Source organism: Staurois parvus, unplaced genomic scaffold, assembly GCF_062004578.1.
Source record: "Staurois parvus isolate SC_StPar_1 unplaced genomic scaffold, SC_StPar_1.0 ptg000022l, whole genome shotgun sequence".
Lineage (NCBI taxonomy): Eukaryota > Metazoa > Chordata > Amphibia > Anura > Ranidae > Staurois > Staurois parvus.
In genome coordinates, this window is record NW_028317818.1 from 819,991 (window position 1) to 833,528 (window position 13,538).

The following is a 13,538-nucleotide window of genomic DNA, read 5'->3' on the forward strand; positions in this document are numbered from 1 at the left end:
AAAAAAAAAAATCTTTATCACCCCTCACAAGTAGTACAGTGTCACCATGGTGACACTGTACTGCTAGGGTGACAGTATGTAAAAATAAAAAATAATATAAAAAAATAAAATAAAAATGTAAAAAAAAAATGTTTAAAAATTATAATTTTTGCTTATAAACTAATTTTGGATTTTTTTTTTTTTACTAAAAAGATAACGGAATAAATTTTGGCTAAGATTTATGATGAAATATTATTTATTTGCAAAATTTTATTAAAAAAAACACTTTTTTAAAAAATTTTTGGACATTTCATTTACATAGCAAAAAAAATACAAATCCCAGTGGTGAATAAATACCACCAAAATAAAGCTTTATCTATCTAAAAAAAATGATAAAAAATTCATTTGGGTACAGTGTTGCATGACCGCGCAATTGTCATTCAGAGTGTGATAGCGCTAAAAGCTGAAAATTGCCCTGGTCAGGAAGGGGGTAAAAGTGTCCGGTCTGGAAGTGGTTAAAAGATAGTTTTTATGATACTTTCACAATTTTATTTTTACAAGTAGATGTGTGTAATGCTTGTACCAGGAATTCTTTCTTCTTTTTTTCTTTTTCACTTTAAATGCATCTTTCTTTCCAGTGACCTATCTTCCACTTTAAACTGAACTTGTAGTCAGACTGTGGATATTAAAATATATACACTCACCGGCCAAAGAGGAAATATCCAGTGAGCAGCAGTTGTGTAGACAAAAACGCCTTGTTGATGTCAGAGGACTATGGGCAGAATGGTTGCTGAGCCATTCAGATGGTAGGATCAGGATTTGGCTTAAACAGCATGAAAGCATGGATCTGTCCTGCCTTGTATCAATGGTTCAGGCTGCTGGTGGTGGTGTAATGGTGTGGGGGATATTTTCTTGGCACTAACAGGGTGTAGCTAATAAAATGACCGGTAAGTACATTTTCTAAACAAACTGTAAATGGGCTTTAAAACAAGCCCCACTGATCTATGTAGCTGCCAGCACCAAGGAACAGTTCCTAAATGTGTTCTATTTAGAATCTACAGATTATATATAGTTCCATAGTTAGTCTGGCTGAAAAAAGACAAAAGTCCATCCAGTTCAACCATTAAGAAAAAAAACCTGTCACCTTTGTACAACAGATATTCTGAATGTCTATTTTCTTCTTCAGGTGGGTGAGCAAACACATCAAGAAACCAATTCGTTCTACTGTGCTCAGCCTGGACTGGCACCCAAATAATGTACTTTTGGCTGCAGGATCATGTGATTTCAAGACCAGGTACACCATAATTTTATTTGATTACTTTTGAAATACTTTGATTTTGTTATCTTTTTAGACACTAATTAAAAATCTGTCAGAAGCTTTCTTTGAGCTTGTTAAAGTGTAAACTGTTCTTTTTTTCAGGTTTGGATGGAGTAGGATAGGGTTGGAACCCCTGGTGGGTTTTTACTTATATCCAGGGTTCCATTACAATTATTTTCCTTCACTTCCTTTCTTGCTGAAAACATTCTACCTGACAGGAAGTAAGGGAAAATCTCCAACAGCAACACACAAATCCTTATTTTTTTCAGCAGAATAGGGAATTGCTAGGTCCCCCATTCAATTTTTATTCTGTTTGTTTCCCTGTTGCAGAATTTTCCTCACTTCTTTGGTGAAATCATTGTCAGTAGGATAATAAGTGAGGAAAATGATGCTTTTATGAATCGTGCTGGGGGTTAACCTTCTACTTGGTCTTTTACAAGATCTTCCTTTTTGGAGTTTTTTTTTTTTTTTTCTGCTTCCTCCACACTATAATCTTGTGCCTTCTTATGTGTTCTTCCTAATGTAACAGTAATGCAAAATCAGTTGGCTTATGTGAAACATTTTTCTGATGGCCACATTTTGGAGTGTGTGGAAAAACACATGCTAAGATCTGTCTCTTAGAGTCACAAGGGATAAGAAGCTAATGGATTATTCAGCAAACCATTTTGACCCGTCAATGTTATTATAAATTTGAGTGATTGAACCTTTAGTTCAGATATGTGCCATTCTTGCATCCAGTTGTTGAAGGGGCCTTATGCTTTGTACAAATCTGAAGGTATGTCACCACCAGCACACCAAAGATTCTCTAAACCAGACAAAAGCTTTATTCAGTGGTCACAGCATATTAACAAAGGCAACGTTTCGGATCCATGCAGGACTCCTTCAGGCAAGTGACAGGGTGCAGGGGTCCTGTGTGGCTCTGAAAAGTTACTTTAACCTCTTTACCCGCCACCGTATAGCAGATATACTGCTACCCGGCGGCACGAGTGTGCAAAATCACGTGTATATATACGTGATTTTCAGTTTTTGCGGGCCGTGAAAGGGGGCCTTCCAACCCGCGGGTGCCATAATTTGATCCCTGAGTGATCAGCCATCTGATTTAAGCCAGTGATGTCTGGCCTAAGTCGGACGATCAATCCCTGTCCTATCTTGTCCTTTGATGACAGTTACACAGGTACAGGAAGTGATGATATCTCTCTCTGGGCACATTCCGTCCGAGAGAGAGAAGAATCAAGAGAATTGAGTACAAGCACTACATAATTGCATTTAGAACACTCTAGGACACATTTAACCCATTGATCGTTTGTTCATTTTTGTGAATTGGTGCCCAAAACTGAACTGCGTATTCCAGTTGAGGTCTTACTAATGATTTGTACAGGGGTAATATGATATTTCTCTCTCTGGAGTCTATACCTCTTTTAATACAAGAGAGGATTTTGCTCGCTTTAGAAGCCGCAGCTTGGCATTGCATGCCATTATTAAGCTTGTGATCTACCAGAACCCCCAGATCCTTCTCCACCATTAATTCCTCCAGTTGTACCCCCTCTAGTATGTATGATGCATGCATATTCTTAACCCCCAAGTGCATAACATTACATTTATCAACATTAAATCTCATTTGCCATATAGTTGCCCAATTAAACAGTGCATTGAGGTCAGCTTGTAAATTGAAGACATCCTGTAAGGACTTTATTCCACTGCACAGCTTGGTGTCATCTGCAAAGACTGAAATGGGATTTATAATCTCAGACCCTATATAGTTTATAAATATATTAAAAAGTAAGGGTCCCAACACTGATCCTTGGGGTACACCACTGAGGACCCTAGACCATTCAGAGTATGAATCATTAACCACAACTCTCTGAATACAATCTTTTAGCCAGTGTTCTATCCATTTACATATGAATTCTTCCAAGCCCGTAGACTTTACCTTACAAATTAGCCGTGTGTGGGGAACTGTGTCAAACGCTTTTGCAAAATCCAATTATGCCACGTCCACCGCCACCCCTCTGTCCAAGGTTTTGCTCACCCCCTCATAAAAAGAAATTTGATTTGTTTGACAACTTCTGTTTTTCATGAATCCATGCTGTCCCTTAAAATATTTTTTTCCAGCAAAAACTCATCTATGTGGTCTTTTATTAAAAACTCCAGTATCTTCCCAACTATGGAAGTTAAACTAACAGGTCTGTAATTACTTGGTAAAGATTTTGACCCCTTTTTTAAATATTGGCACCACATTTGCCTTACGCCAATCCAGTGGTACTATCCCAGTCATTAGAGTCCTTAAAATGAGAAACAATGGCTTTGAAATGACAGAGCTCAATTCTTTAAGGACCCGTGGGTGTATGCCATCTGGTCCAGGTGCTTTATTCACCTTTACTCTGTCTAAATATTTTTGGATCATATCAATTGTGAGCTAATGTGGATCATCTGGAGCTGTGTCAATTCCTTGCCCATTATGGACCTATTTTGTAAAGGACCTACATGCTCAGACCAAACCTTTTTACTATTAATATATTTGAAGAATTTTTTCGGCTGGTCCTGCTATCTTTTGCAATCTGTCGTTTGTTTTCAATTTTTGCAGCCTTTATTTCCTTTTTGCATATTCTGTTATATTATTTGTAATGTTTAAACGATGATAGTGTTCCTTCATTTTTATATTGAATAAAAGCTCTTTTCTTATTATCTATAGCCTTTTTAACTTTGGGCGTAAGCCACATACAGTATATGTAACAGTGACATATACCTCAGGTGTAACCCTGAATGATCATTTCATGTCTTTTTGTTATATGTTGATGGTAATGTTTATAAACAATAAATATTGTTTTATGTATATAACAGTTGTGGAAATATGGCTCCCTAAGGCACACTTAAAATCTCATAATCTTTCCTTTATGATTAAGTCCACACATGGATAAAAAGTGTTTGGGGGTTCTATATGTGGAGAACCAAGCTGAAGCCAATTCCCATTATCTTTTACTGTCTTGCTGTCACATTCTGCAGATCTTATGTGCAGTGCACTCCATTTTCCTGTAGTCTTTCCTTCATATTGTTATAAGGGGTGTTTTTATTGCAGTTTTCACTAGTGTATTTCTTTATTACATTCCAGTAGTATTATTTTTTAATATAATAAATCTCTAAATGTGTAGTGGTCAAACCTTTACTATTGCAACTTAGAATTCAGCTAAATCGGATTTAGGCTGGACAATCTTGTTAGAAGAAATCAAAAGAATAGGGTGTTTCTTCAAAAAGAAAAAGTATAAAAACCAGACTAAAGCTCGACCTCAGTATATAAATACTGTTGTGTATCCTTAAGGGTAAGGAACCCAGTAAATGGCTCAACACACATGAATAGCAGAATGAAAACTCTTTGGTGCAAAACCTATGCCAATTATGGTTTTAATCCTTTTTGTTGGGGATAGTTGGTTTTTGTATAGCATAGGTTTTTCAATAAAGAAGTTTTCATTATGTCATTTATGTGTGTTGAGCCATATACTGGGTTATTTACCCTCCTTTTAACCTCTTAACGCCAGTTGAACGCAAATGTGCGGCCTCCCGGCGTCTAGACACCGAGCGTCTGCACATTTGCGTTCTATTAAAAAAAGACATATGTGCTGAGAGCGCGTGCCTGCGCGCTCCCTACACACGTGTCTGGTACTCAACCCCGCCTCCTGGCTTCTGAAACCCTTAAAGGGCTGGGAAGCGCCGGCATGAAGGGGTTAAGGATACACAACAGTATTTATATATTAAGATTGAGCTTTAATCTGGTTTTTAGGTTTTTGGGGTTTTTCTTTTTATCTTGAACACATTTTGTTAAAAAAAAAATTTGATTTAATGTTTCTTTTGTAAATCAAGTTCACCCTCAAGAATAAAGTGTGAATACTTACTAAAAAAATCTTATGTACTGTGCTGTATTTTCAGAGGGCTTAAAGAGAGGGTAATGCATAGGAATAGTGGTGTTATCATTATATATATATATTTTTGCTTGCAGGGTGTTCTCCGCATATATTAAGGAAGTTGATGAGAAGCCAGCTAGCACTCCTTGGGGATCAAAAATGCCTTTTGGGCAGCTGATGTCAGAGTTTGGAAGTGCTGGCAATGGCGGCTGGGTCCACAGTGTAAGCTTTTCCGCCAGTGGAAACCGTTTGGCCTGGGTCAGTCATGACAGCATTGTGTCTGTGGTTGATGCATCTAAAAACACAAGGTAATTTTGTTGACTATATTATTGTTTTGTTGCCTATATGAATATTGTGAATATTTTCTGTCTGACAATAAGCTGTTGATTTACAAAAGCTGTAATTTTCACCTTGGGCTCTGTTCTCTCTAATTGCCCTCTTAAGTTTAAAGTAAATTTGTTTAGAAGTTCTAGTAGAAGAGTTACCTGCAAGAAAGACTGTATACATACTGCGCATGCAGTGAATGACGAAAGTGAGGCTTCCCACCTGTTAGCTAGGCTTCTCAGCACATAGTGGAAGCAAAAGAATGTTACATCACTTCTGCTTTCAATGTGAAACATGTTGTCACTTTCACACCTGCAAGTCATATAGTGTTTCCCTTTTTTTGTCTAACCCCTGTATGTATAATATTTAGGAGTCCTGAGTAATATTCGATCATAAAAATGCTAATCTTTGAGGAATTTCCTCTCACTTCCTATTGCAACGATGGGACAGAAAGTGAAGAGTAATCTCCCAGATGGCATAAAAAAAAATGACATGGGTGTTCACCTTCCTTTACTCTGTCTATCTAAAATAAAAAATAGGCTTGCATTCATTTCTGCTTTAACAAAAAAAATAAAATCTTCAAGGCTTCTCCTATATGAAATGGATATACACGATCCAGTCAACAAAAAACGTCACCAATATGTTGTGTTTTAAAAAGTAGTGTTCTCTGTCATCCGATTAAAACTGCAGCATGACTTCCAACTTTTTTCTGTTTTCAGAGTGAGTGTTCGGCTGTACCTCACTTGCCCCCTGTAGCTCTAAGCATGGGGCATTGACAGAGGAAATAGCCACAGATAGTGTTAGATATTTTTGACTTAATTCACAGTTGGCTAATGTTTTGACTATGCTCACTTTCACATCTATAAACATGTACACATGGGCATTCTGGGCGTCCCTCTGCATTACGTTGTTCGTGTCCAAAATATAAACCCGACTGCCCACCCAACCCTCCTACCCCAATAGGACAGAAAATTTAATTTTTGTGGCATGTAGGGCAGTCCATTACATTGTGTCCTGAAATTAACTCACAGAAGATGCTGGGTATGCTAATAACAGTGTTTGACATATCTTTTAAGTGCACAGGTAATTACAAGGGAGCTGGATTTCTGGCAGAATCAAAAAGTATTTTTTGTACTTGCAGAAAATTTACTTGTGTTGAAAATAAACTACTGCATTCGCCACATCACTCTACTGGAAAGCTGAAATCTGTAACATTTTTGTTCTTAGGTTTATATGTAATTTGTGTCCAATTCCTGTTAGAATTGTTAGGTTGGGACACTATAAAAGTAAATGTAAATCTAAAAAAAAACTTTTCCGCTTATCAAAATCCGTGGTGTGATGCTCAGGTCCTGAGTCCTTATTTGGAATAAGAAAAATGTATTATCATACCGTATTTGCCGGCGTATAAGACGACTGGGCGTATAAGACGACCCCCCTACTTTTCCTGCTAAAATGTAGTGTTTGGGCTATACTCGCCGTATAAGACTACCCCTCTTCCAATGCACACCAGTGGGAGGAATAGTGCCCCATCATTGATGTCAGTGGGAGGAATAGTGCCCCATCATTGGTGTCAGTGGGAGGAATAGTGCCCCATCATTGGTATCAGTGGAAGGAATAGTGCCCCATCATTGGTGTCAGTGGGAGGAATAGTGCCCCATCATTGGTATCAGTGGCAGGAATAGTGCCCCATCATTGGTATCAGTGGCAGGAATAGTGCCCCATCATTGGTATCAGTGGCAGGAATAGTGCCCCATCATTGGTGTCAGTGGGAGGAATAGTGCCCCATCATTGGTGTCAGTGGGAGGAATAGTGCCCCATCATTGGTGTCAGTGGGAGGAATGGTGCCCCATCATTGGTGTCAGTGGGAGGAATAGTGCCCCATCATTGGTGTCAGTGGGAGGAATGGTGTCCCATCATTGGTATCAGTGGCAGGAATAGTGCCCCATCATTGGTATCAGTGGCAGGAATAGTGCCCCATCATTGGTGTCAGTGGGAGGAATAGTGCCCCATCATTGGTGTCAGTGGGAGGAATAGTGCCCCATCATTGGTGTCAGTGGGAGGAATAGTGCCCCATCATTGGTGTCAGTGAGGGGTGGAATAGTGCCCCATCATTGGTGTCAGTGGGGGGTGGAATAGTGCCCCATCGTTGGTGTCAGTGGGGGGGGGGAATAGTGCCCCATCGTTGGTGTCAGTGGGGGGGAGGAATAGTGCCCCATCGTTGATATCAATGGGAGGAATAGTGCCCCATCATTGGTATCAGTGACACCAATGATGGGGCACTATTCCTCCCACTGAGACTTGCTGACCCTGTTCTCGTATGGTGCTGCTGCAGCCAGCATATGTGGTTGCAGCAGCACCTCTACACAGAACACTTACCTGCTGCTCCGGCACTCAATTTTCGCGGGGCTGCTCGGCTCCGCCCCCTCGCCGGTGATTGGCCGCCTGTGTGCCTTTCCTGAGCTACAGTTCTGGCGGCCAATCACCTGTGAGGAGGCGGAGCCGAGCAGCCGCACGAACATCCAGTGGCCGAACTGAAGGAGACGCCGCGCTTCCTGGACCGGATCGTCGTGGGACTGGATCCAGGTAAGAGACATCAGCCCCTGCAAACCCCTGTACTTAATGCCGCAGCCCCCCTAACATGTGTACCGGCGTATAAGACGACCCCCGACTTTTGAGAAGATTTTCAAGGGTCAAAAAGTCGTCTTATACGCCGGCAAATACGGTATTTACAATAAAATTCATAAAATGAAATGCAGGTGCTGCCTCCTGGGGTGTCCTTTTTTGGTTGTCCACATCACTTCCTTTGTGATGTGGTGGACACTTTCTGTAGACTGACCAGTAACGTGGTTCTCTCAGGATGCAGAAGAAGACTGATGCAAGCGCACCTAGAAATGATGAGCCTATCAGGATGAATTAGTGGGAGGGAGCTTGGGTTTATAGTCTATATTATGCTAGGAGTGGAGCTTAAAATAGCATAAAAATTATAATGTGTTCACTTTGTAGCATTTCACTGCTGAAGACTGAATTCTTGCCTCTCCTGAGTGTCACCTTTGTGTCGGAGAACAGCGTGATAGCAGCTGTAAGTTAATTTATACATATTTTTTATGGAGTGTCACTGCAGAGTTGTTTTAGGTCTTTCCATTTCCTTATCTTGATTCATGTTGAAATGATATGGGTAGATCTCAGCCTTATAATCTATTCAAACAGACAGATTTCTCAACTGTGGAAGCATTCAGCAAGCAAGAATGATGCAAGAGTAAAAAATAAATATTTGGTGCTTGTGATTCCGCTAAAATAGTCATTTTGCATGAAAATGTTCAGAAACCTCATGCTGAAAAGAGAAGTATGAGCTGTAGAAAAAAAACAAAACATTCTACCCACCTAGGTGGATGTAGCCTCAACTAGATCCTGCATCTGTCCCCCACTGGCTCCGTACAGAGAACTGTGTGGTCAAACACAGGTGATCACTCAGTTCACCCCCTGTGCTCTGAGTAGAGAGTGCTGACTGTCAGTTTCCAATGTGCATTTTTATACCTACTTATACCTTCATAATTTACCTCAGTGGCTCGCAAGCTAATTTGTTTGTAATAATGACTGTCAGTTTCCAGCTCTCTGCTCTGCCCCTCCAGTGCTCACAGGAGTGCTTGGCTGTGGAGGGGGCATGAGCAGCGGGCTCAGGCTCACAGTGGTCAGTCAGAGTTTCAGAGTCTGAGCCTGATGCTGGTCCAAGCTTCTGGGTGGAGGTGGATCCCCACCATATCGTCAGGATGTTTTCAGAGCCTGGACTGGTTGTGTGACATCATCTGATGGCTGAAAGCCGGTCGCAGGAGTGTAGAACTAATGGGACTCCTGTAATTCATAGATGTACAGCCAAAAAAGCTTTAGCTATACTTCTTTAACTGAATTTCCTTTGAAAGCTATATTATCTGTATGAAGATAGATGTTAGGCAGTTATACTACAAATTTTGCAAATACAAGTTTTTGGGTTAGATTTTTTTTCACTAAATTTCCATAAACTGCAACGTGTTATGTATATTATAAAGCGCAGGACTAAAATAAACAGTACTAAGATCACAATGAAATCCAAACATAGATAAGTCCGTAGGTATATAGTGGGGTAAGATCCAGAAATCAGCAGAAATCAAAATGCTGGTGCTCTGAAGGAATGATAAAATTGCGCACTTACCAGATGTGCATAGGGTATACGCATTAATGTATCCACCTCAGGACACTTAGTGTATGAGGTATGGTAGATGTGTGAAGATCATCCATCAAGGAATGGGCAGCACAGCGGTATTTGGGTGAAGACTGCTAATCCAGAGGTCCCCTTTTAGAATGGATTGGGTCAGCAACCTGCTTACAGGGATTCCCTTCCTCTGGATACTGGATCAATCAGGAAATATCCACTGGCTCTGAAACTTAATGGCTTTGCAGTCTGCATAGCCCATTGGTCCTCTGGTGTGACACTCCATAGCACCAGATGCGTGTTGATCCCTGGAGCGCTTGGAGCCGACCAAGCACTCCTGGGATCAACACGCATCCGGTGCTACGGAGTATCCAGAAGAAGGCAATCCCTGTAAGCAGGTTGCTGACCCAATCCATCCTAAAGGGGACATCTGGATTAGCAGTCTTCACCCAAATACCGCTGTGCTGCCCATTCCTTGAAGGATGATCTTCACACACCTACCATACCTCATACCCTAAGTGTCCTGAGGTGGATACATTAATGCATATACCCTATGCGCATCTGGTAAGTGCGCAATTTTATCATTCCTTCAGAGCACCAGCATTTTGACTTCTGCTCATTTCTGGATCTTACCCCACTATATACCTACGGACTTATCTATGTTTGAATTTCATTGTGATCTTAGTACTGACTGTTTATTTTAGCGCTGCACTTTATTACATACATGGTTCTTTGAGGGCTTCATTTGGTTACCTTGATGTGTCAGCTGCTATAGTGGAGAGCGCTCACTTTGTTTATAACCACTTTTGCAACGTGTTGTTGTAATTTTGAAATCTGCAAATTTCATTCAAATAAAACCTTGCTCTGTTATAAAGTTCCTTGTACAGGCACTTACTGTTATAGGGTGACAGGCTCCCATTTGTTTTCTTTCATGGTCATCCTGTCACATGAGGCCCTGATAGATACCATAAGCGCACATTTAGAAAAAAAAATGTCTTTCTTAAATACCAGTAATGTTTAGAAAATGGATTAGAAAAATAACCTGATTATTATAAACTGTTTATGAAAAGTGTGTAATCCTAATTTCTTCCTGTAGGGGCATGACTGTTGTCCTATGCTCTTCTCACTGGATGATCATGGCTCATTGACATTTGTGTCTAAACTGGACATTCCAAAGCAAAGTACTCAGCGTAACATTTCAGCTATGGAACGCTTTAGAAACATGGATAAGAGAGCAACTACTGAAGACCGCAAGACCACATTGGACACTCTGCATCAGAACAGCATCACGTATGTATAAGCTAGATACCTTTAGAAAAAAAGAGGATGAATTTTGTTGTGTGTTATGTAATTTAACCACCTCAATACTGGACACTTTCACCCCCTTACTGCCCAGGCCAGTTTTTAGCTTTCAGCGCTGCCACACTTTGAATGACAATTGTGCAGTCATGCATCACTGTACCCATATGAAATTTTTATAATTGTTTTGAGACAAATAGAATTTTCTTTTGGTGGTATTTAATCAACACTGGCTTTTTATTTTTTTGTGATATAAACAAAAAATAAAATGCCAAAAATTTTTGGGGAAAAATCACTTTTTCTCAGTTTGTTATAAAATTTTGCAAATAAATAATCTTTCTTCATAAGCTTAGGCCAAAATGTTTTCTGCTACATTTCTTTGGTAAACATAACCCAAATCATTGTATATTGTTTAGTCTGTGTGAAATATTATTGAGTCTACAAACTGGTATGTATATATTTTTGAAAATTGATCGGTCCTGATGTACTTTATCTCTTTTGTGAGGCCCCAAAATGCCAGAACAATACAAATAACCTCTTTTTGGAAAGCAAACCGTTATTTAGTAAGAGGCATGTCGAGTCTTTTGAAGTTGTAATTTTTTTGTCACAATTTAAAAAAAAAAAATTAAGACATTAAATGTTTGAGATTTTTTTCCCACAAAGTTATTTCTCCCACACAGCATTGACATACTTATAAATACACCCCAAAAACAATTCTGCTACTCCTCCTAAGTATGGTGATACCATGTGCATGACTTTTTCACAGCCTAGCCACATAAAGGGGTCAAAAATCCAAGGAGCATCAATTCTGCATCTAAGTTCCTGACTACGTAGCACATTTTTGGAGGCCTTAGAGAACCAGGGCAATGGAAACACCTAAAAACAATTACCCCATTTTGGAAAGCAAACACTCCAAGGTATTTTCTGAAAGACATAGCAGGTTATTTTTTTTACAAACATATTTGGAAAATGCAGGAAAGAAATGAAAATTGTATTTTTTTTTTCACATAATCTTGACAATAAGATTTTTCTAACACACAGCATAGGCATACAGTTGCAAGAAAAAGTATGTGAACCCCTTGGGATTATGTGGAGTTTTGCATGAATTGGGCATAAAATGTGCTCTGAACGTCATCTAAGTCACAACAATAGAAGAACACAGTCTGCTGAACATAATACTACATAAACATTAGATGTTGTTGCCATGGTTTAATTGCACATAACATGTAAACATTCACAGTGCAGGGAGGAAAAAGTATGTGAGGCCCTAGCTTAATGACTTCTCCCAGAGCTAATTGGAGCCAGGAGTGAGCCAACCTTGACTCCAATCAGTGTGATGATATTGGATGTGTTGCTGACAGCTGTCCTGCCCTTAAAAAACACACACCTGTTTTGGGTTTACTGGTTTCAAGAAGCACTGTCTGATGTGAACCATGCCTCGCAGAAAAGAGCTCTCAGAAGACCTACGATCAAGAATTGTTGACTTGCATGAAGCTGGAAAGGGTTACAAAAGTATCTCCAAAAGCCTTGATGTTCATGTGTCCATGGTAAGACAGACTGTCTACAAATGGAGAAAGTTTAGCACTGTTGCTATTCTCTCTAGCGTGGTCGTCCTGTAAAAATGACTGCAAAAGCACAGCGCAGAATGCTGCATGAGGTAAAGAAGAATCCCAGAGTGTCAGCTAAAGACCTACAGAAATCTCTGGCACATGCTAACATTTTTGTTGACACATCTACAATAAGGAAAACATTAAACAAGAATGGAGTACATGGGAGGACACCACGGAGGAAGCCATTGCTGTCCAAAAAGAATATTGCAGCACGTTTGAAGTTTGTAAAAGAGCACCTGGATGTTCCACAGCACTACTGGCAAAATATACTGTGGACAGATGAAACCAAGATTGAGTTGTTTGGGAAGAACACACAACACTATGTGTGGAGAAAAAAAGGCACAGCACACCAACATCAAAACCTCATCCCCACTGTAAAACATGGCGGAGGGAGCATCCTGGTTTGGGGCTGCTTTGCTGCCTCAGGGCCTGGACGGATTGTTGTCATTGATGGGAAAATGAATTCCAGAGTTTATCAAGACATTTTGCAGGAAAACGTACGACCATCTGTCCGTGAACTGAAGCTCCGCAGAGGATGGGTGATGCAACAGGACAATGACCCAAAGCATACAAGTAATTCAACAAAACAATGGCTGCAACAGCACAGAATACGCCTTCTGGAGTGGCCCAATCAGTCCTGACCTCAACCCGATTGACATGCTGTGGCATGACCTTAAGAGAGCGATTCACACCAGACATCCCAAGAATATTGCTACACTGAAACAGTTTTGTGAAGAGGAGTGGTCCAAAATTACTCCAGATCGTTGTGCAGGTCTGATCTGCAACTACCGGAAACGTTTGAGGTTATTGCTGCCAAAGGAGGGTCAACCAGTTAAGTCCAAAGGTTCACATACTTTTTCCTCCCTGCACTGTGAATGTTTACATGTTATGTGCAATTTAAACCATGGCAACATCTAATGTTTGTG

The 13,538-nt window shown here is 40.1% G+C and overlaps 1 protein-coding gene across 1 annotated transcript in view; it reads left to right on the plus strand.

The window, feature by feature from the left end:
• The window catches only part of ARPC1A (actin related protein 2/3 complex subunit 1A), a 55,772-nt gene that overhangs the window by 25,352 nt on the left and 16,882 nt on the right, over positions 1 to 13,538 (plus strand). The window contains exons 5-8 of the mRNA XM_089691497.1: positions 1,166 to 1,273; positions 5,289 to 5,501; positions 8,521 to 8,596; positions 10,800 to 10,993. Coding sequence (XP_089547623.1) covers positions 1,166 to 1,273; positions 5,289 to 5,501; positions 8,521 to 8,596; positions 10,800 to 10,993 — 591 coding nt within the window. The remainder of the gene's footprint in view (positions 1 to 1,165; positions 1,274 to 5,288; positions 5,502 to 8,520; positions 8,597 to 10,799; positions 10,994 to 13,538) is intronic.